This window comes from Staurois parvus, unplaced genomic scaffold (genome assembly GCF_062004578.1).
Source record: "Staurois parvus isolate SC_StPar_1 unplaced genomic scaffold, SC_StPar_1.0 ptg000466l, whole genome shotgun sequence".
Lineage (NCBI taxonomy): Eukaryota > Metazoa > Chordata > Amphibia > Anura > Ranidae > Staurois > Staurois parvus.
The window spans coordinates 626,380-651,056 of record NW_028318262.1 but is presented as its reverse complement, the minus strand read 5'-3'; the positions used below and the strand labels follow the sequence as shown (position 1 = coordinate 651,056).

General features: G+C 41.2%; 1 protein-coding gene across 1 annotated transcript; it reads right to left on the bottom strand.

The window, feature by feature from the left end:
- Positions 1-10,077: 10,077 nt before the first annotated feature.
- Positions 10,078-21,274, bottom strand: CARTPT (CART prepropeptide). Its single transcript, XM_089689008.1, has 3 exons — positions 21,090-21,274; positions 17,866-17,949; positions 10,078-10,395 (listed from the first exon to the last, which is right to left on the bottom strand). Exons 1-3 carry the CDS (start codon positions 21,240-21,242, stop codon positions 10,288-10,290), a joined length of 345 nt encoding a protein of 114 aa, XP_089545134.1. The 5' UTR covers positions 21,243-21,274; the 3' UTR covers positions 10,078-10,287.
- Between the last annotated feature and the right edge of the window lie 3,403 nt (positions 21,275-24,677).

Here is a 24,677-nt window from a genome sequence, read left to right as displayed (position 1 = left end):
GTCTTAACACACATCTTGGATCAGGCACTGACTGAAGGATCTGACCTCAATTTAAGTACAATTAATGAAAGCCAGGTGTGCAGTTGCAGTGTGAACATATTATAGTAGTAAACATTGTCCAGCAGATGGTGGGGGTAAGGCTCCATGTACACGGGCTGTTTGAAAAACACTTCTGAATGATGGAAACTAACTACTGGAAAACGTAGGTTAAAAAGCATCTGTTTAGCTGCCTTTATGCACATTTATGAGCGTTTGCGTTTAGAGGCATTTGTTTTTAAGATAACCTCAGGAGACCTTCCAAAATGCCCAGAATGCACTGAAAAACAGTATAAAATTAACTATTTCAGACATTTTGAGAGAAATAGAGAGAGCAGAAGCAGAGAGAGCAGTATTTGTTGAGATTAACTGTCTTTTTTTTTTTTGGTGTTTTGATGTGTTCCAGCTCATTTCTGTGCAGAAATTATTGCAGCAGTGGCTAACATATTTTCTTTCATGCAAAACCTCAAAGTATGGTGTACCAGGTCCATTTGAGTACCGGGAAAACGCTTTGCATGCATTTTTTCATGATGATAAAAGGCTCTGGACAGCATCTGGAAATGGAAGAGTTAAAAAATGTTCTAAGCGCAAACGCTTATAAACATGGTTAGCTACGTTTACAAATGTTTGGCGTTTGAAACACAGAGAAAATATACTCCTGAATGCAAGTTTGTGTTCAAAAAAATGACTGTAAACTCAACTGCCTGTAAAGGACATAGTGTACATGAATACATAGGAAAACATTAGGGAGAGTTCAGGGGCTGCTGAAAAAAAACGCAGAAAAGCTCCTAAACGTGAGTTTATCAGCTGCAGTGTACATGGAGCCTAAGTGTGTAGCCAAGCAAGGAGTGTGTAGCTACAGTGTGCAAATTGTTTACACTAAGATTCTAAAAAAAATGATTTTCCGGCCTGCAGGCACCAAGTACAATTGTAATGCAGGCCTTACATGGGTCGAATTCCGAATGAATTTTCTTTATAAAATCGGAAATTTCGTGCATTTTGTAATCCAAAGGTGCCACCATTGATTTTGAAATTCAACCAACCATGGCTTTAATTTCACCTCATGTTGCTACAGAAAAGAATTTTCGTGGCCAAGAATTTTCTTTTCTTTCCATGTCACAGCTCATGTTTTTCTTTTTCGATTATATTTCTCATACGATTCTCCCATCATTGGTTAGAAATTTGTTATTTTTTCAAAAAATTTCCAACATGCCGAATCACTCAAATTTGATGGTTGTTCAAGAATTGGCTGCTACTGTGGCCCACTAATGGTGCGAAATTCGAATCATAAATTCTTAAAAAAGATTTTCGAAGAAAATTATTTTGGAATTCAACCCATGTGTGGCCGGGTTGAGGGGGAAAAAAAAACAAAAGCAATAGTTATGAATACTAAATTGCTAATGTGGTGGATGCCAGGAACTAACTACCATGATATAGAAAACAGTAGATGACATCTAACACATACTGTATGTGCTTGAGCTTGTGCATATAGGTTAATACACTGTATTTGCAGATGCATTCACCATACATTTAAGATCAGTTAAAGACACTTCTGGAGCCCTTCAGTGTTCCTTCACAAGTACTTTTTCTAAGCTGCATTGAGCTGCTTCAAGCTGAGCTGCTTTTATATTCCCATACACTTCTGTGAGAGGAAGAGCTATTCTGACATATACAAATGCCCATCTACAAACACTTAAGTTGATATTTGTACTTGTACATAACCATTCATTTAACCGGTTGGGGATATTGGATGTGCCACACACATCCAAAAAAAAACTCATCCTAGTACACAGGATGTGTGTAGCACAGCCATTCCTTCTGCACCTCTGCCGCATTCCCCATCCAAATTGCCAGCAAAACATACAGCAGTTTCAGCTGTCAAAAAAAAGAACAGTTTAGCTTTATCAGACATGAATTAAATAAATACAAAGTAACATTTACTTTTCTATCTACTTTGTTTCATTCATCTGAAGATCTAAGGAAAGAGTTCCATCTGCAGGCATAGCAACCTGACATGTTAAAAAAGTAAATAAATAAAAGTTCTTCCCCAATTTTTCCCTTCTACTCTTTTTTTTCCGGGTGTTTTTTTTTAATTTCTATTTTATTAACCATTAATGTTTAAAGTTTTTTCATGTTTTGTTAATTTTTTTTAAGAGACACATCTGAAAAAAGCACAACTTTGTTCCAGAATCATAATTGTAGTGTCGTTTTAAACAGGACAAATTATAGAATCTAATACATACTCTATAGTAACACTATTATTTAGATGAACGCTGTTCAAAAATAAAAAAGCTGGGGGGGGGGGGGTTGTTTTTTGTTTTGTTACTTTTTTGTCTAATGATTGAATAAAAAAGTTCAATTTTGCAAAACAATATCATGAAAAGGAAGCCTTGTTTGTCCTTAAAAACATTATATGTATTACTTTGTTATCATTGGGGCTTGTTTAGGTGTGTTTTAAAAGTTTTAGATACCCCGAATGCCCATTAATGCACCTATCATGTTAAAGAAAGTCATAGAGTATTCAATGTTCTTCCACCATATAAACTACACTGTCAGTTGCAATGAATATAATTGCTACAACATTTACAGACATTTGTGAAGCTATAAAATGCAGATGAAATGCCTGTTCTTGGTGCATGTGTAAACACGTCCATAGCAGAAATGTAAAAAATGCTCTGGTGCAGAGAGAGCATATGAGTGTGGGAGGGCATTGCAGCACGAATAAGTCCCAATATGAAAATGTTTCTGGCTACTGTGCCAGCTATAGGTCTATATTTTTATTGAACCATGACATGAAATTGAATTGCCAATAGATTTGGCCCAATCCTCCAGTGTATTATTCCTCCTTATCAGGTGAGTTTCATATCCACTAGAGAGGCACACAATAATTCCATCTATACAATCAATATCATATCCAAAGTAGGGACTTTGTTCACTCCTTTGTTTCTGTTGTCTATGGATGCAGACAAAGACTTTAATAGGATCAGTTGGGCATTCATGCATTGTACCTTAGCCCATAGAGGATTCCAGAACCCATGCTCACTTGGATTAAGGCCTTATATTCCTCTCCTGACTGACTGTCCAGATTAATGCCTGTGATTCCGCTCCCTTTGCTATTCAAAAAGGGACTAGTCAGAGCTGTCCTCTATCATCCCTGATCTTCATCTTAACCCTTGAACCCTTTTTACATCATGTCCATAACAACCCAGACATTTCTGGCCTATCTGTCCAGGGTTACCAGCATAAGGTTGCAGCATACATGGATGACCTTCTTTGTTATATTACCAATCCAATTATTTCTCTACCGTCCTTTGTGTAAGAACTCCATACGTATGGCATGTTAAAGTCAAACTACAAAAATCTGAAGTTTTAAATGTATCCCTAGATGAACCTACCTTAAAGACACTAAATCTTAATTTCCCATTCCCATGGTCACCTCAATCTATAAAGTGCCTGGGCATGCTTATACCAGCTGATTTTAGGTTGATTTTCAGCTTGAACTACCTCCCACTTTCAAAACCTTTACAAAGAGATATCTTACCTTCTCTTGGTTCAGAAAATGTAATGTTTTAAAAAAGAATGTGATGCCCTAGTTGTTATATTTGCTTCAGACACATATGTCTCATGTTCCCAGCTCCATGTCAGCACAGCTGGGTAAGGGCCTTGCCCCCCATGCTTCCAGGACCTAACTCATAAATTTGAACCTACCTGCAGCCTCAGTGTTCCTCTTTTTTCGTCCCAAGTGCAGAACCTAAGTGTGCTCCTCTACCTGGCCAGTCTAAAGGGCTGGCTGTCCATCCATGTGTGTGGATTTCAGCTGGATGTAGTCTCTGGTGTACCGGCTAAATGACCCATAATCCAGGGAGCCCCGCTGCTGGTTCTCAGAGCGGCTTTTATCATGGCTAACAGCCTTGTCTGGGATCCACTAGGTCCATGTGAAGTGGGCAGTGGAGTCAGTAGAGTCTCCTCTAGGCACGCACACCCGCGCAGTGCCAGTGTTTACAGTCGGATGGTGGAGGTTGGGTGAGCTAAATGTAAAAATGCTTTGTATCCAAATGAATGCTGCATTGCTGGCTATTGTTGTGCCTTGCTCCCTGCAGCCACTGTGCATACCCTGAGCTCCTCCACAGATTGCACTCTGCATAACAGGTGTACAAAGTAGTACTTTGTCTGTTCCCACATGGTATTACTTGTTGGGGGCTTCTCATATATGCTTTACTATTGTGCCATTATGCCAACCCCCTCAAAAGACCAGCATTCCCAGACAAGGTAGAGGAGTCGCCTGTGGATGACTACTATAGCCAGCATTGCCTGTTGGAGTATAGGATATCCCTTTAATATTTGTTTGTGTCAACAATTTAATTGGATGACTTGTGTACATTGCACAATATTATTGTAATTCTGATGCAGATTCCTACCTTTTTGTTGCTTTTCTTAACCGCTTTAGGACTGCCCTATAGGAGATATACTGCTACAGGGCGGCACCTGTGCTCAGGATCACGTATACTGTATATACAGTATGTCATTCTGCATTTCCGTGTAGGGGGGCGAGAGCGAGCTGCATGCCGCCATTCGTGGCCACAGATGTCAATCACCGGATTCCGAACGGTAATTACCCACCAGTGCCTGGTGAATACCAAGCATCTCCGATGGGGAGGAAAATTATTTTGTTTACAATCTTCCTCCATGTCAGCTCTAGCATACTGCTCGGGATGGCTGTGACAGGTACAGCCATCCTGATCAGTGTGCTTAAAGTGAAGATCACACCCCCCGCCCCCATTAAAACACTCCCAGCACACAGTTAACCCTTTGATCGCCCCTCACATTAACCCCTTCCTGCCCAGTGCCATTAGTACAGTGTCAGTGCTTTTTTTTTTAGCACTGATCACTGTATTGGTGTCTCTGGGGTGTCAGGGACACCAAGTTAGTTCCCCCCCCCAGTGCCAGAATGTCCGCTGCAGTCCTGTTAAAAGTCATTACTAGTAGAAAAAAAATCCAATTATCAATACTGCCTTTTGTAAACGCTATAACTTTCACTGAAACCAATTAATTTACGCATATTGGGAGTTTTTCTTTTCGCAAAGATATGTCGCAGAATACATTTTGGCATAAATTTATGATGAAATTTGATTTGTAAAATTTTTTTTACTGGACATGCAAAACTATTGGGTTTTTTTTCAAAATTGTTGGTATTTTTTGTTTATGGTGCAAAAAACAAACAACGCACAGATGATCAAATACCACCAAAAGATAGCTCAATTTGTGGGAAAAAAAAGATGTAACCTTTATTTGGGTGCAGTGTTGCATGACCGTGCAATTGTAAGTTAAAGTAACGCAGTGCCGTAACGCAAAAAGTGGCCTGATGATGAGGGGGGAGGGGTAAATCCTCAGGAGGGCAAGTGGTTAACAAAACATTTTCATCATGTCCTGTTCTCTGGCAGACTTCATGGCTATGGTTGGAAGCTGAAGTATCAGCATTCCTCTAGCAGTGGTTAACCCTTTATTTTTTCGTTACTAAGCAAGCTATTTTCTACTTTGTTAAATTACTGGGGGGGGGGGGGTGTTAGTGGCTTTAAGCAGCAGGCAAAACAATGTGAAAGGATTGTCTTGCAATGAGCAGTCCCAGAGCTTTCCGAAGCAAGACAATCCTCTTCAGACTTTTCAAAAAAGAAGACACAGATAAACATGAATGTAAATGTTTCACTCACCCTGTGAAGGGGTTATGTGTTCTAACAAGGAGCAGTCTCATAGCCTTCCCAGGCAGAACAGCCTCTTCAGACTCTCCAAAGAAGAAAAGACAAATGGACTTGATAATATGAATCTTGCTTTGTTTAAGCAACCACAAATGAGGATGATGACACCCAACACATGCCTTGGTATCCTCTGCTCCTCCTAATAAGTGCCAAGGATCTAATCTGGTGGTATCCTAGATTGGTTGAAGGGGCCTTGGTACCCTCTGCCCTCCTAATGAGTGCCAAGGATCCACTCCCTCTGTTGGTAAGATCGGATTCTCCGAAGTCACATTCGTCCAACACCTGACAGGCTCAAGCTCATGGCTGGGGTCTTGAAAGGCAGAGGCTACTAGATCTTGGGGGCTCTGTAAAGGTTGTGAATACTCTTATGAAAGCAAAGAAGAACACTAACAGTGCCTATAGTAGAATATGACATAAATTCACAAGATTGCTGCTTATCAGGGTTTTACACTGGGCTCTCCACAAGTCTGTCAAGTTCTAAAGTTTCTGTATGTGAGGCTTGATTTAGCTTTATGCATAAGTATGCTATGGGACCACATTTCAGCTATCTCTGCCTTCACCGGCATACAATGGGCATCCAACACTCAGTTATACTGGCCTTCAGGCTGCAACTTGGTTGAAACCAACCTAAGGGATTGTTTGTGCAGTGGGATCTCCTATTGTTGTTTGACTTGTTTGCATCAGATGCCTTCAATCAAAATGGCCACTTGTGGTACCTCTCGTTGAAAACTTCTTTGCTGGTGGCAATTACATCAGCCAGAAGAGTGTCCGTATTAGCGGCCCTGGGGTTTAAAGAACCCTTTCTTGCATTCAGGGTGGTACTCATGCTGATGCTCAAGATTGTACCAAAGTGGCCTTCATAGTCCATATTACATGGAAAATAGTCCTTCCTGCATCCCTCTTGGGGTGTATCCAAGAAGTTAGCCCATGAGATGTGGGTCAAGCTTTAAAATTTAACATCAAGGTGACATCTAGCATCAGGAAGTCGTAGCAGTTGTTTGTCATTCCAGGTGGAGTGTGTAATGATTTTATGGCTTCCAACAAGATTATTGCCTCCTGGTTGGTGAAGCTCATCTCCTTGCCCTACAAGTTGAAAGGGTTGGCTGTGCCATGGGGGATCACTTCACTATCCAACCGAAGGGTCTTGACTTTGTGAGCGGCAGCAGAAGTTGTGTGCCCAGACACTATCTGCAAGGCAGCTATGTGGGGGTCAATGTATACGTTTATGGCTCATTACTGTATGGAAGCAGTCTTAATGACAGTGTAGTTTGGCAGAGGCATCCTGGCTTCTACTTTCTGACCTACAGTGTGCCTAAGCTAAACATTTGGTGCATACAACTTATCACATTTTCTGCTTTGCTTGCCTAAACCTCACTATTTCCTGAGAAAATTCTTGTCCTTTATAGGTTTGTCAGGACTCTAGGGCTAGACACCAGTCTTTATCTTTTTCATACCAACTTCTACACATTCACACTAAATGGATTTCTCACTAAATGAGAGAGGGACCTACAGTTTACATTTATGGAAAACCAAACTAGTAGAATACTGTTCTTTGCCCACAAAGCCTCAATCTGTAATAATTATCAGGAGATTTCCTATAAGATAATGACCAGATAATATAGACCTTATCAGTTCTTGCCAAATTTTTTTCACAAGTCCCACTTTCTGGCACTAAGAAACACATACAGGCTAACTGTCATCCACGTCTCATGGGACTGTCCCATGTAAAACCCTTCTGGCTACAGGTTACAGAGATAATCAAACAACTTACAGGATTCTCTCTGATTGATAATCCTGCTGCCATCCTTCTCACCCATACACCCATACTGCGGAAAAGATGCAAGAAATCCTTATTAATTTATCTACTGAATGCCACTAGGGCATGTATCTCTAGTACCTGGAAACAATCAACCACTCCAACACTTCAACAGTGGTTTTGCTAGAGTGAACAATATCCAAACCATGGAAGATCTTATCGTGCCCTCAGACATAAGTCTGCAGACCAAAGAAAATGTATTATTGGGAAGAATTTAAATGCTCACCCAAATGTAATTAATGCCCCCTTTTCATAACATCAACTTTTTTCTCTTCACCTTCCCCTCCTATGCATAACATTATGGGAACTTACATACATATCTACTTGCTCCTATGAACATTTCCCCCATCTCTTTTTTTCTCTCACATCTACCCTTTTTTATAGGTTTGTGGTTTCCTCAGGTTGGAGTCCTTCCCCCTTCCTACCCCCCTTCTTTCATCCCTGGGCTCTACTTCCCCATTTTGTGCTTCTGGGTTCTTCCCTGAACACCATAGGCCAACAGTTAGAGCTGCTTTTTAATATATCGCATTTCTCTGTACTGTGTACAGTGATTTTTGTAACTTGGTCAGTTGCCATATGCTTTTTCTTTTTGTATACTATTTGAAATCCTATGGTATGTTGTTGTTACCGATGTCTGATTCTCCTGTTCTGGTGATACTTTTAACTAAATAACAAAAGTTCTAAAAAATATTTGTGGCCAAAAAAGTGTCTAATTTCATTTTCGTGGAATGTTTTTTTTCCTGTGTTGTCGGCTCTTCAGAAACACATGGACAGTCATGCATTTGAATGTCAGTCAACTACAATTGACTACACAGTTACAACTGATGTTATTGCATGTAAAAAGCATATAAAGGCAGCATTTTTTAAGTTTTGAGAACTGTGGTAATGTTTTAGACCCTCTGTCACGTTTTTATTGCTGTATGTGTCCCAATTGCTGAGATTACCCCTTTCTATATGACCTAATGGCCACTGTCACCTAGACAGAAAGTGATGCAAAATCTAAAGAAAGATCAAAGATGAGCGTATATCTTCCAATAGTGGCAACTGTCTAAGGTATCCCTCACATTTTTGGAGATTTTCTCCACCCTTCTTGTTGCATGTTATGCAGTTTATATAATGTAGAATGTGTACTTTATGTTGTGATAGCTTACTAAATAATGAGGGATTCTTTTAAGTTCCTATCATGCTAATCCTTTTGGGTGAGTATCTTGAATTTCTAACCCGGAAGCAGTTTGCAGGTATAGGATTCAGACCTGATCAGAATGCTTGTTCCCAATCAGTGGCTTATCAAATACTGAAGCAATAGGACAACTAACATTTTCAAAAGTTGGTCAGCAATGGCAGCCCACATATTTATTTCATGACAGGTGTATTTTAAATGTCACACAGGATTCTACTTTGCGACCTTTGTGTCACCACAGATTTACACACATCAAAAACCTACAAATATATTTTTTAATTTTTTTAAATAAAATAATATTTTTCATTTTAATACAAAAATAATAAAACAATGTCTCTGTAAACACCTATTGAAGAATATGTGAAAAATGATAAATAAGAACCTTTCACCCTTTAAACCTTCTTGGTAGACCCTGTTGCCTTTTTTTAAATTTGGTCTAACTTATGTAGGTCCAGTATGGGGAAGGGGGAGGGGAAACAAAACCACACCCACATTGTGAAGAATTTATAGAGCCATGTTTCTCAACCAGGGTGCTTTGACACTTTGGGGTGCCCTTTTGGTTTCCCCACAGGGTGCTGCAAATAACAGACTTAGTTTACCCTGGGCTAGAGATGGATGAGAGGAATCTTTAATTGGGGTGAGAGATCTGTGGTGATGGGGATATTCTGATGTGATGGGGGGAACTTTGATGTGATGGGGGGAACTTTGATGTGATGGGGAGACCTCTGATGGGAAGCTAATTTCATCAAGGTGGTTGTGTGCCAGGCCAGGGGCGGACTGACCATTTGGAAATTCTGGCAGTGCCCGAGGGCTCAGGGTCAGTAGAAGGCCCCATGAGATGCCCCTGGTACCTTTTTCATTGGCTTTTTTTAGTTTGGGCAAGGACACAGGGGCCCCATGATCCTCTATTGTCCGGGGGCCCCATGAGTTGTCAGTCCGCCCCTGTCCCAGGCTCCCATTGATAATTGCCCATTTCCCCATTGATTAACATTTTAGACTGTGGTGCCTTGAGATTTTGCATACTTTTAAATGGTGCCATGATTGGCAAAAAGACAATGCTGTTATTGAATGCTTGCTTCAACTGCCCTTCCCCACCCCAACTTGGTTACAAGATCTGAAGCTGACATCCCACATATTTATAAATGGAACTGATAAACTGACCAAAATTATTTTTTTTTTAATTTTTAGTATATGTAGATTATAAACAGCTAAATAGAAATGGACACTCCAGCCATGGGCATTAGGTGAGAATACAATATAGAGAAAAAAGAAATCTTTATTACACTTTCTGCTTATTTGCATTAAAATATATTTACTGACATAGAACATATAAAATCATACAATACAGAATTATAACATAAATAGAGATGTGCTTCACAGTATAGCACACTCATTGTAATGAAAAAAAAATATACAATTTCATGTAAAAAGTCAGAGGACCTCTATGTCTCAGGCTCTCTTCAGGATGTCAGCTGGAAAGGTGGTCAAAGAGAAGATGGAAATCATAAACACTTTAGGAGAAACGTATTACAAGAGGTCCTTCGAGGGCAGTCGCAGAGTTTTCCAATCCGTGCACCTTTCCGGAGGGCACACTGCTCTCCTGCATCACACTGCAATGACAACACAGGCATTACATTCAGGATCATGGGACCATTTACAAACCGCAGCTCAAAACATTATAATGTGTCAGAGAACCCAAACATAAAGTTGCCATTTATTGATTTGAAGTTAAAATGTGATGTCTTCCATATGTGCCTTTTTTTTCATATTGTTTCTCAATATACCTAAATCGCCTGCTAATCCTACACAAGCATTATAATCTTTCAAGCTGTTTTCTCAGCAGCTCGACTCTATTCCCATCCCAGCAGTTCTTCAGCAGCCTTTTCTAATCTCTAACGTAAACAGAGGAAATTAGCTCAGAGCGGGGGCACATGGGACCTGAGCTATTGAGAGAGAACAAATGGGATGACTTTAGAGCTTCTACTATGAACTTTAAGTATGATGTGTTTCACAGTGCCTACAGCTACAGAGGTTAGTGGGGGTTTCTTTGTGATAATTTACTGCTTGTTAGAAATAAATAAATATTTCAATGCCCATAGTCTGGCCACAGATGCTCCTTAAACCCCTTAACACTGCCTCCACCAGCCCTTTAACTGGGATTTAATGCCTGGGAGGCAATGCAGCTTCTGTATCATGTATCCGCTATCTATCACAATGCTGCTTGCTCCTGATTAGAAGCAGTGATCAAGAGCTGTCAGTGACTGCTCGCCACTTGGTCAGTGTGCTGGGAGCGCACAGTAAGCGTGCTCTCGGCACACAACATCATGCGGCCTTGTGCACACATGTGCAATGTTTGAGCATTAATGCCCGCAGCATAAATGTGTATACAGTCAGAAAGGGGTTGAAGCTCAGAAAACAAAGTACCTTAAGAATATTCATGTCTGCCAATACCCTGTCATGATGTACCTCTCTACAGTGATTGTGGCTCTCCAATCAAATGAGTGTTGCAGAGGTGGGGGGTACATAAATATATAATCTACTTTTTGAAGGGAAATTCCAGGAGCAGATTCTTGCTGCATTTGTGTCATGTTATGTCTTGTTTGCAAATAGAATGACTTGTTAACAGTTGCTATTGATTTTACATAATCATATTAAAGTAGAACTATAGGAATAACTTTTTTTTTTCATTTCGGTTAGAGCAAGGGAGCATTATAACCCCTGTCAAATTTTTTTTTCCATCGGTGTCACATTGTGGAGATTTCCTTTCACTTCCAGTCTCATAGCCAATCAGAAAGTGAGAGGAAATTCCTGCAAATGGTGGGTGGCCGGTGAGTGTATGTGTCTACGGCTGGCAGAGCTCACTGTGTACTCCCAGCACAGTGACCAAGTCGTCAAAGATAGTTCTTGGTCCATATTTGTTATATAACTTTTTTTTTATGGTTGAACTGGATGGACTTTTGTCTTTTTTTCAGCCTGACTAACTATGTAACTATTTGCAGGGGAATAACGTACTTACAGGATGTCTCCCAACTTACAAGCCGACCTCAATGCGCTGTTTAATTGGGCAACTATGTGGCAAATGAGGTTTAATGTTGATAAATGTAAGGTTATGCACTTGGGGGCTAAGAATATTTGTGCTTGATACATACTAGGGGGGTACAACTGGGGGAATCAATGGTGAAGGATCTGGGAGTTCTGGTAGATCAGAAACTTAATAATGGCAGGCAATGCCAAGCTGCTGTTTCTAAAGCGAGCAAAATCCTCTCTTGTATTAAAAGAGGTATAGACTGCAGAGAGAGAGATATCATATTACCCCTGTACAAATCATTAGGAAGACCTCATCTGGAATATGCAGTTCAGTTTTGTTCACCAATGCACAAAAAGAACTTTGGGGAACTGGAGAAAGTACAGAGAAGGACAATCAAACTGATAAAGAGGCATGGAGGAGATCAGCTATGAGGAAAGATTAGAGGAACTGAATTTATTCTCTTTTAAGAAGAGGAAATTAAGGGGGAAATGATCAACATGTATAAATACATCAGTGGTTCATATAGTGAACTCGGTGTAGAGCTATTCACCCTGAGGTCATCACAGAGGACAAGGGGGCACTCTTTATGTCTGGAGGAAAGCGGATTTAATCTCCAAATACAGAAAGGTTTCTTCACAGTAAGGGCTGTGAAAATGTGGAATAGACTTCCTCAAGAGTTGGTTCTGGCCAGATCAGTAGATTGCTTTAGAAAAGGTCTGGATTCTTTCCTAGATACACAGAATATAACTGGATACTAACATTTATAGGTAAAGTTGATCCAGGGAATATCTGATTGCCTCTCAGGAAATAAGGAAGGAATTTTTTTCCCCTGCAGAAGCACATTTGTTCATAATTTTGCTAGGGTTTTTTCTTGCCTTTCCTCTGGATCAACTGTGGGTGTAGGATTATAACTTTCTTCTTTTTTTTATAGTTGAACTATATGGACTTTTGTCTTTTTTTCATCCAGACTAACTATGTAACTATACTAATGATCAGAAGTCGGCAGAACCGGCTCCCATTTATGTTTCCACTGTGACAGACAATCACAGAGGTCACATGATCGGTCTTCCCACCCTCAGGCATACAGACCATTTTAAAGGGACACCAGGACTGGGTGGGAAGGGGTTAAAGTTTCCTAATATTTGCATGCAGTTGTTAGTTTTTGGTTATTTACCCTTCCAGTAAAGGGCTGTAGAAACCCCTATTATTTTTCACGATCTATATTGTGTACAGTGCATTGTGTAAAGGGTAATATTTTACATCTTTAATGGATGATATCACCTTCTTAAAGTGCATGTTACCCTATTCGTTAATCTATGTGTGTTTCAATATACACTGCTCACTTTGAAAACACATCAGATCTCAATGGGGGGAAAAACATCATGCTGGATATCTATACTGATATGGACTGGGTAATGTGTTAGGAATGTAAGGATGCCCCATTGTTTGATGGAAATTAAAATTATCAACCTACAGAGGACTGAATTCAAAGACACTCGGAAAATCAAAGTGAAAAAATGATGCAGCAACTCAGTATGGTACTCAGTAGTTTGTGTGGCCCACACACTTGTATGCATGCCTGACAATGTTGGGGCATGCTCCTAATGAGACAACGGATGATGTCCTGGGATATTTCCCTACAGATCTGGACCAGGGCATCACTGAGCTCCTGAACAGACTGAGGTGCAACCTGGCGGCATCGGATGGACCGAAACATGATATCCCAGAGGTGTTCTATTAGATTTAGGTCAGGCGAGTGGGGAGTCAATGAATGGTATCAATTCCTTCATCCTCCAGGAACTGCCACATGAAGCTGGGCATTGTCATGCACCAGGAAGAACCCAGGACTCACTGCACCAGCGTAAGTCTGACAATGGGTCCAAGGATTTCATCTCGATACCTAATGGCAGTCAGGGTGCCATTGTCTAGCCTTTAGAGGTCTCTGCATTCCCTCCATGGACAAGCCTCCCCAGACCATCACTGACCCACCACCAAAACGGTCATGCTGAACGATGTTACAGGCAGCATAACGTTCTCCACGATGTCTCCAGACCCTTTCACGCCTGTCCTATGTGCTCAGGGTGAATCTGGTCTCATCTGTGAAAGGCACAGGGTGCCAGTGGCAGACTTGCCAATTCTGGTGTTTACTGGCAAATGCCAATCGAACTCTATGGTGCCAGAGAGTGGGCACAAGGCCTACTAGAGGACGTTGGGCCCTCAGGCCACCCTCATGAAGTCTGTTTCTGATTGGTCAGAGACATTCACAGCAGTGGCCTGCTGGATGTCATTATGTAGTGCTCTGGCAGTACTTATCCTGCTGCTCCTTGCACAACGGAGCAGATACCGGTCCTGCTGATGGGTTCAGGACCTTCTACGGTCCTGTCCAGCTTTCCTAGAGTAACTGCCTGTCTCCTGGAATCTCCTCCATGCCCTTGAGACTGTGCTGGGAGACACAGCAAACCTTATGGCAAGGGCACGTATTAATGTACCATCCTGTAGGAGTTGGACTGCCTGTGCAAGCTGTGTAGGGTCCAGATATCTCCTCATGCTACCAGTAATGACACTGACCCTAGCCAAATGTAAAACTAGTGAAAAACAGTCAGGAAGGATGAGTAGGGAAAAAATGTCAGTGGTCTCCACCTGTAAAGCCATTCCAGTTGTGGGGATCATCTCATTGTTACCCATCTAGTGCACCTGTTATTAATTTTATTAACACCAAAGTATCTGAAACTGATTAACAACCCCCTCTGCTACTTAACTGACCAGATCAATATCCCAGGAGTTTAATTGACTTGATGCTATACTCTGATTCAAAAGTGTTCCTTTAATGTTTTATTGTATATACCTTTCAAACAGTCTTCTACTTTTTACCTATTGCCATTCTTAAGAAATATCTAGTGATCTTGTCAGTCTCCCTTCTTCTTTGTTGGAAACTGACCACACAGAGCATGTAAGCAGATCCGCACTTGCGCGGTCAGTCTGCGCCCTTGGGTTTATTGTCTGGAGACACAGGATGCCGTGCTCACATGGCTGTTTATCAGTCACACCTCCCCAGTCCTGCCTTGCTGATTGATTGCCTTTTGCAGCTGCAGCCAGTAGGGTGTGGAGCAATTAAGGCACATGGTTCTGGAGTGCAGCTTACAGACAGGGAACCCCCTTCCCTGTCTCTGATTTAATGAACTGCCCACCCCCTGCCAATCAGAAGAGGATATGCAAGAATGCTGCGTGGTCACGTGACTGAACAATAAAAACTGAAAAAAGTTGTATGAATATAACTTGTATGTATACCAATATTTTAAACACTGTTTCAATGTATATTTTGTAATATATGTACACAAGAGAAACCATCTATGTTCAGTAAACATTCAGATTTTGTTTGCTGTGTTGCGGGGCTACAAGGTGGTTGTGTTTTACTGCTCCTTCTCACAATACGGTTGTAAGGCCTGGCTGACCCATTGAATAGAAAGCACTCCCTGTGTGGATACTAACAGTTCATAAATTGGGTTACTTAAAAAGGTAAATAGAAAAATAAGCGTCAGTTCATGAATGTTCATTTGATGTTTTTTATACTTTGCATATACTTATTTATTACTTTTGTTCTTTTGCCGCTGCAATTTTTGTGTTTCTAATATTTGTGGGTTTTTTATACTGGCCTATTTTTGCAAGCCACCTAGTTAGTTTTATCCTTTTCTAACACTGACCATTTCTGTGTTTATTCTACCCAAATGTTAAAGGGCGTTTACCAACATTATTTTCCTACATTCTGGAACAGTGATAACCCTCTTCAAGAACTACACTTTATTTGCCCACTTTCTGGGTAGATGGACCCAAATCACACTAAAACTCAACCTCTAAATATGTAGTGGCCATCTACCACACCCATTTTGTGGAGATGGTCCTGCCCAAACCCCACCTCTAAATATGTGGGGACTGCCCGCTCATGACCCCAATCCCTGGAATGAATGCCTTTTTTGAGTTCCTGTGCAGGTGAAATAACCCAAAATAAGGTTGATGCTGTGATTCTGGAACATGGCCTCAGTGGGACGGAGGGCCAAGATCTGTACCTGTTGCTGTCTTCAATAAAGTTACATAAAGAAATTACTTTAAAGTGAACCTGTGCCAAAACTATGCACACTAGAGTAGTTTCATATTCTGAGCAAGCAGTGAAATCACATCAAAGCTTCATTCACACCTGTGCATTAATGTGTGCAAAACACATGGTATTGCAGTACATGGCACACTATTTAAAATGGGTGATGCACAGAAATGCACAAAAGAAGTGTGTGCCCTACATCACACCTGTGTAGTATGAACGAAACCTCAGACAAACCCACACTCACCCCTTTAGCCATAAGCATCATGGAGAAATTTCCCTTTAACGTTCATTATAGAAATACAGAAATCTTAGTTTTCTTATTAATTTTCTATAGCATCTGATTCTTGACAGCCTGCCCAAATAAACAAACAGCAGGTGTTGTTAAGGTCTCATTCACACAGGACATACGATTGTCTTTGTTGTGATCTTTGAGGACATTTGAGATATAATTACTTCACACTACAAGCAGCTACAGAGCTCAGGAATGGATTGCCTTAAAGCTTACTTAACTTTGTAAAGAATATCTAAATAATATAAAATTCATAGTCTTGGCACAGGTGCACATTTAAAGTAAACAATCTACGCATAGCGCTGAGCAAACTGTTGGCGCTATATAAATCCTGTATAATAATAATATCTAAAAAATACACTGATATGCCTTTAAAGGCCTTCTTTATTTGATAGTTTTATTGTAATTTTCAGTGGGGGCTGGTAGATTGGATCATCTTCTGTCTTGTTATATCACTCAGTGTTAACATTTACTTGTAGAAGTTAGTGTCTCTACCCCTTTAACAAGTCTATAATGAAGCTTAGGAGTTGCTATTCTTTTACATGACGTGAAGGAAAATCTCTCCAATGGGATACAGATGGCAAAAAGAAACAAAAACAGTAGTCCACCTAATGGGTACTATGGTACATGAAAAACTCACTGCCAGACTTTATAACACTCACTCATTTCTTAAAATATGAACTCCTTGTCTGCATTACAATAGCCAAGTGAACATTGATCGCTCTCTTCTCTCCCTCTAATTAACCCTTTAAAGTACTGAGAAGTCTGTCCATATCCTATCCCTCTCTCTCTTCCCTCTCTCTTTTATTCTGCCCAATCCATCTCCCTTGTCCCCTCTATCCTCCTTTCCTCATAGTCCAAAATCCAAGCCCCCCCCTTCAGCCTGTATTTCTTTCTTATTCTCTCTCTTTGCCACTCTTTTTGTACTTTATTCCCACATCAGACTCAGGTCTGTTTATGGTCTTTCATACTCCTTCTTTCCTTACTTTCTACTTATAGTCCTCTGAATACTCCCAAACTAAAGAGATTGGGGTTGATTTACTAAAGGCAAATAGGCTGTGCATTGCAAGTGCACCGCAAGTGCAGTTGCTTTAGATCCGAGGGGAAGCTTTGCTGAATTCTTTCATCCAATCATGTGCAAGTAAAAATGCAGTTTTTTTATTTTCTTTCCATGTGTCCCTCAGATCTAGAGCAACTGCACTTGGAGAGCACTTGCAGTGCACAGCCTATTTGCCTTTAGCAGATCAACCCCAACGCCTTTAGTAAATCAACCCCATGGTGTCACACTTTTCATAGTATTTTTTTACATACTTTTTTACAAAGCAATCACATATATATATGTAATTGCTTTGTAATTCTGACAGTAGTTATAAGACGTCCCAGTGTATCCAAAATAAAAAAATGTTCTCCTTTAGTTCTACTTATCTCTCTTGTTTTGTAATGCCCTATTGTTTGAGACATGCACAATGCCTTCCTTTTGGAAATGTATCTCTGAAATTCTTTATGCTTATTAGTCCAGGTCAGATTATATACCGATTATATTCCAGTCTGTTTATCAGGAGGAGATATAAGTCAATACACCAAATTTTCTTTCAAACAGATGCAGAAACGTAAATGTGAAAAAGGATTGATATCTGCAAACTAACTCGGTAACACACGTTACTTACCATGGGCACCTGTCCATATTTCTTTTCAAATAATGGAAGTCTTTTACTTTTAAGTTTTTCTAGCACTTCTTGCAAAGCATCAATCTGAAAGAAGACAAATGTAACATTATTACTAAAAAATGGATGCTTGGGAAATACAGCCATTGTTTGGCCAGCTAACTACATAATATTCACAAAGAAGATAGACAGTGTTGAAATGCTATCTTTGCAACGCGATCACAGTTCCTAGTTTTTATGTATACGGATTTACATTAAATTATATTGTTCCTAATAATCAGATAAATTATTGTCCAGTTTTTGGGGTTTTGTTGCATAATAGCCCCATCTTGAACACGAACAGGTTACTAAAAGTACGAAAATGTATTGTATTGTAAGGTATGATTTTATTTCTTGAGCATGGGTGGTCATGCATGGTAAAAATACTATACTAATTACATGAAAACCATTTGTTTTGGTATCTTAGGAGAAAAAGTTTTGTGGTTGCTCCTTTGGATATTTTGGCAAGACCTGTCATGATCGGTTCTCAAAAGCTGTGTACTAATGAACAGATTATTGAACGATCAATCAGAATGCTTGTTTTCATACAATTTTCTCATCATGTGTACCAGTCATAAAGATTTCCACACAATCTGTAAATGATCACTGATATGAGCATGTATAGATCTCAGTACAGACACTGACCAGAAGAATCTAAGGGAAGAGCTCAGCCAGATTTCAGTGGCTATTTACTTTTGTTTCTCGAAAACAAGACAGCATAGGAGTGTCAGATCAGTACATAGACATATGCAGTATCATTTGTATGTCTGTACCAGGGATAGACTGACAACTCATGGGGCCCCCGGGCAATAGGGGATCATGGGGCCCCTGTGTCCTTGCCCAAACTCAAAAAAGGCTATGAAAAAGGTACCAGGGGCATCTTATGGGGCCCCCTACTGACCCTGGGCCCTCAGGCAGTGCCTGAGTTTCCGAAAGGTCAGTCCGCCCCTGGTCTGTACCCTTGTATGTGGAAAGATCAGTAACGTTTTCCAGTTCAATAATGCACATTGCCTTTATTACAGTTTTACTTCTAAGGCCAGTTGTAGTCACTGATCACCTATTTTTCTTGAAAGAAAAAAAGATTATATATCTATATATATATATATATATACATTTCAGTGTCAGACTTCATTTAAAATCTGTTTATCAGGGATACACAAACAAACACATCTACCATAAAGCAAATATCAATGTCTTTCTCAAACTATCCATACCAGCCTATTATTTTGTACACACAGGTGTAACCATATATACACAACCAAGCAATAGCTTACCTTCTTCTGAAAATGCTAGTTGCCTGGCTGTTTGTCTAACTGAGAATATTTACAAAGATCATGAGTCCTTATCTGCTTACCTGTTCCATATCAGTGACCTTTACTGTTGATACAATGTGGTCAGCATGGCAGCCAGGCAAATAACATTTGCAGGAGAACCGTCTAATTGACTCCTATGACAGATTTTGTTCCAAATTGAGGCTGTACTAGACCACGCCTTTCTCAACCTTATTACCCAGAGGAACCCTTAATTTTTTTCCAGGTCTCTGGGAATCCCTGCTAAAATGAATTCTTTTAGGGTCAGAGGGAAGAAATGTCCGTTATATTGGTGGTCAGTTGGAGCAAATGCACCCCTAAGGGCTTGTTCACACTTGACTTTGTTTCTAATTCTTGCCAAACACCCCTATAGCATTTGACAGGCGTTTGGGAAGTGTTTTTAATGCTCCTCAAAAGCTCCCTAAATGCTCCCAAAACACCCTATGCATGGTTTTGAGGTGGTTGATATGCGTTTGCCAAGCGTTAAAACTGCACCACAAACTCCTATAATGAAGTTAAATGGTATTAATACTCTGCAACTGCACCGCAAATGCCTACCAGGCGTTTGCGGAGCGGCACCATAGACTTGAATGGGAGGCTTCAACTCCTCCTGACTGGATACGAGGCGTCAGTTTTGCCATGATGCAACGCGACACGATGCTAATGCGTCTGTGTGAACAGTACTGTGTGCTGCCATGTGCAGAATTTTCATAGGTGTTTGAGAAGTGTTAAAAACGCTTCCCAAATGCCTGTGTGATGCCTGCTGACAAAACTAGTGTGAATGTAACCTTACAGACAGCTAAAAAGGTCTCTGGAGTCATGCCACTGGCTCTACCAAGTGGCATTTAAAACCATGCAGGCACCATTTAAGCCTGTCTCCAGAGAAAGTAAAATCCTCCCTTGCGGTCGGGCTGCTACCTTACTGCAAGGGTTAATGCTGGTTTAGGTCTGAGGCTCCATTCACACCATGAGTGCATTCCTATGGGTCACTTGTAAGGCTGCCCATTCATTTCAATGGGCTGCCCTACACCTGAGAAAAGTGCAAAAGAAGTCCCTGAGCCTTTTTCAAAATCGCAGCACACCAAACTGCATGGTGTTGCAGGACCGTGTGGTTTGGCATGTGTGACAATATGAGCATTAGCAGACAAATAATGGCACCACTGCGTGTCTGCTAAAGGGCAGAGCGAATATGCACGTTGGAAAATTGCTTGATTTTGTGCATATTCCTGACACACACAAGGTGTGAACCTAGCATTAGGGACCAAGAACAGCAGCTTTACTTACCTGTTGCTCTGCTCCCCTATGTTTATAGCAGTGAACTGTCCTTTGGCATCCTCATGTCCAGAGCAGGACTGTGGGTTCTGCATTGTTTTTGAAGATGAGAGAGGCTGCAGGACCTGTCTAGCATTGCAGAGGGAGCCTGCGGGAGTGGGGGATCAGGTTCTACTCTTCCCCTTCCCTAGACCTAAATAGGCATTTGGTCCTTGCTGTGCAGGACTAGTCTCAATACAAGGGAGTGCTTTTACTTTTCCAGAAATTCAGCTTTAAATAAGAGGTCCATCAGCCACAAGTCAGGGAACCCCCAGCAGCCTCTGAAGGAACTCTGATTGAGAATGGCTGCACTAGGCACTTCTTTTCTTGAACTCACAACTAGATCCATAACATAAATCCACATAGGAGAACATAAACACATATTGACTGAAAGTGGTTCCAGATAGAGGCTACCCTCACATATCTCTCATTAAGAAACCCAAAGTGACATTTTAATAGAGCACCCACCTACACATTCACTCATCTACACCTAATATATCTGCAATCAGAAAGTTCCTGGACTCTGCACACCCTGACATAGAAGCCCCAGTCCTATGTGCTACCTACCAGCTCCTTCTCGTGGACGCTGTTGTCTATGGGGGAGTAGAAGTCCAGCGATCTGGTCTCCAAGTAGTCGGTCTCCTCGCAGCTGGCTCGGAATACCAGCAGGAGGAATGTGGAGCTCAGTAGAGTGAGGAGGTGGCGGCGGGCGCTGTCCATGGTGCTGAATCCTCTCCCAGCCTGCAGAGGAGACGATTTATACTGGAGAGGGTCCTACCTCCACTGACATCAGCATGGAGGACACAGACCAGGACCCCCCTACATCACACCCACAGCACAAATAAATCACCAGCCTCTTCTAGTCACCATTAGGATCTATGTGTCTGATCAGACTTCTAGCATTGTTCACATAACTCATTCCCATGCTTTACACGGAGGTGAAATGACAGGTGTCAGATATGTGAGGACTGTGGCTCCAGCAATGTATATCAGGCTCCATTGTTGTAAAAGGTTATGAGTGATCATTATTTTCAGTCCTATGTCCTTTCTGATGTCAGATCTTTACTTTTCCATTCATTAAAGATAACAAGTGAAGGCTGATGTTGGTAATAACACTTTCTTTTCTCCAGTTACAATACCCCCCCCCCCATAATATTTGTAATATATGTAATTTGCAAGAAAACATTCTCAGTGTTTGGTGCATTGCTATACTTAAGGCCAATTCACACCAGTGCATTGATCTGCATTTTATCGGAGCTGTAAAATGCAGATCAACAGAAGGACATCTGAAAAAAAGATCATTTCCAATGTGTGCTGTTCACACTATAATGCTGCGTTGCCCTAAAATGCAACGTGAATGCATTTTAGCACAATGCAACAGATGTAAGAGGATGTTATTGCAATGCACGGAATATCCTGTGAAATACAGTACGCTTTAATGCACGCTAAAATATCAACAGATGTCAAAATGAATGTCAATGGATGTCAGCATGCAACTAAAGTTGATGGAAATGTACATCCACTTGCCATACATTTCAGCACAGGTCAGTGTGAATTGGCTAGGTTCACACCTATGCAATTTGCGTTTGATCCATTTCTACAGTGCATTTTGTGGTACATTTTGTGTCTTTGCACATGCCTTTTGCGTCTTTTTTGTTTTGTCTTTTTCTCTTGTTGCTAGACAGATTTAAAACGCAGAACGTGGCAAAAATGCAGCAAAAGCGCACTACATGCTTTTCTGCAGTGTTTCCATTGAAGTCTATAGAACCAAAAATGCTACTTTTTGAGTTTAAAAATGTCCCTGACCCTTGCCAAAAAATGCACTGGGTTAACTTGTCCCATAGGAAATTGTGTTAAATGGACTGTAGAGCGTTTCTGCAAAATGCAAAACGCTAAGAAAAACGTTTAAGTGTGAACCTAGCATAAACCAGAATTTCCCAAAAGGGGAAGTTCCGCTTGTTTGCATCCTTCCCCCATCCACAACCACATTTGGCACTTTTTTTTGCGGGGGGGGGGGGAGTGGGTACCTGGTTTTGACAGGTATTCGCTCCCACTTCTGGTCAGATCACCGCGCCAATGTTCAGCTGCTTCTACTTCCCCCTGCTGGGATACATCACAGGTCCCAAAGACTAGGACCGATCACAAAGTGCAGCGTGACTCGTGCATGCACAGTAGGGAACTGGCTGTGAGGTTGGAATTGCCAGTTTCCCTTACCTAAGATACCATGCCTGCACCCAAAGTTGATTGAAGAATCGGCTCAGGTGAGGAAATCGCTAGATCCCTGGACAGGTAAGTGTCCTTTTATTAAAAGTCAGCAGCTACAGCATTTGTAGCTGATGACTTTTCAATTTTTTTTTGGGGGGGAGACTGGAAGTCCTCTTTAAAGGGTATGTAAGCTTTAACAATTCATTTCTTGCACCATTATGGACTGTTGAAGCAGCATTATACACCAAAACAAATATATATTGCACTTTACCAATCCTTACCTGTGGTGGTTGTATTCGTTTTTTTAATGATTTTTCCCCTTTATTTCACTTGGTGATCCAGCCAGTAACACACTTCCTATGTCTCCACTCTGAATGGAGGAGCAAGGAGACACCTTTGGGCATTGGTATTCTGGGGATAGGGTAGTGTTAGATGATTTAGATGGGCTTGACTAACAAATTGAAGCTGAACTCCAGCTAAAACTTTATAAGCAGTTGCAGCAACCAGTGCTAGCTGAACTTGCAGATTTAGATGGACTTGGTTAACACATTAAAGCAGAACTGCAGCTTACAATTTATAAACAGTTTCAGCAACAGCTTTTTTCCTTTTGAGATAAAGGTTTTACATAGATGAATAAAAGCTGATCATAGTAAGCACCCCTGTCAGTGATAAATGGTTTGTCTCAATTCTGTAACTGCTAATTTTTCTGGAGAGCTCGGTCTCTTAAAGGAAGTTGAAAAATAACAGACTTACTGACTGGATCATCCAGTGCAAATAAAGGGGGAAAAAAATAAACGTAATGCAGCCACCTTGTCTAAGGATTGGTAAGCTGCAATATATTACATTTATGTCTCTGGGTTTGTTACTGCTTTAACCTCCTGCCACCTGTCCACTGTACATGTACAACCGGGCAGGACAAGTGCTGTTCTGGGAGGACAGACCCATGCATACCCACACTTTAGCCACTCAATGAAATTTGCCCTGCACCATATGATGGCTGACCAATCACAGCGATCACAGTAGTAAACAAAGGTTGAATGAATTAAATCATTTCAAAAGTATTATGGATTGCATACACAGTGATCATTACTGTGTAAGCAATGGCAATGTTAAAAAAAACAAACAAAAAACAATAACCCCCTCTCCCGTCCACCCCTGGAGCACTGCACTGCCCTGGTGACCATATGTAAACAGAAATTGCAAGTTCAGTGTCACTATACTGTACTGCTGTGGTGGTGATCATGTACAATGGCAGCTGCTCTGATTTCATTATATGTCAGTGCAGCCAGCCATTCTCTGATCACCGCCACAGCAGTACAATGTCACCAGATCAGTACTGCAAGTCAGCGTCTTTAATCACTGTCACACCAGTCCCAGTGTCCCTAATCTCCACCTCACCAAAGTGTCCCTGATCACCACCACACCAATCACAGTGTCCCTGATCACCACCACACCAATCACAGTATCCCTGATCACCACCACACCAATCACAGTACCCCTGATCACCACCACACCAATCACAGTGTCCCTGATAACCACCACACCAGTCACAGTGTCCCTGATCACCACCACACCAATCACAGTATCCCTGATCACCACCACACCAATCACAGTGTCCCTGATCACCACCACACCAATCACAGTGTCCCTAAACCTTACCTGTGAACTATCCCTAAATGTGCACCCAGTCACAATGCCTCCGATCACCAACAACACCAGTCACAGTGTTGCCAGACAAATCTAGCTAGAAGCAGTTTTCTTGATTGCCACCTCATCTGCAAACAGTTATCCTGATCACCGCCACATCAGTTACAATGTCACCAGACTAGTGTAAGCTAGCAACAGTATCCCTGATGGCTGGCACACTAGTCCCCAGAGTCACCAGACCTGTGCAGCCAACAAGTGTTCCTGATCACCACCACACCAGTGCAGTGTTGCCTCTGTCTGGCG

Bases quoted from the DNA above. Each gene is read 5' to 3' on its own strand.
- CARTPT (XM_089689008.1), bottom strand. From the start codon at position 21,242: ATGGACAGCGCCCGCCGCCACCTCCTCACTCTACTGAGCTCCACATTC. The intron at 17,950-21,089 runs GTAGGTAGCACA...GTCTTCTTTCAG, and splicing joins GCGTCCACGAGAAGGAGCTG to ATTGATGCTTTGCAAGAAGT. The intron at 10,396-17,865 runs GTAAGTAACGTG...TTGTCATTGCAG, and splicing joins AATATGGACAGGTGCCCATG to TGTGATGCAGGAGAGCAGTG.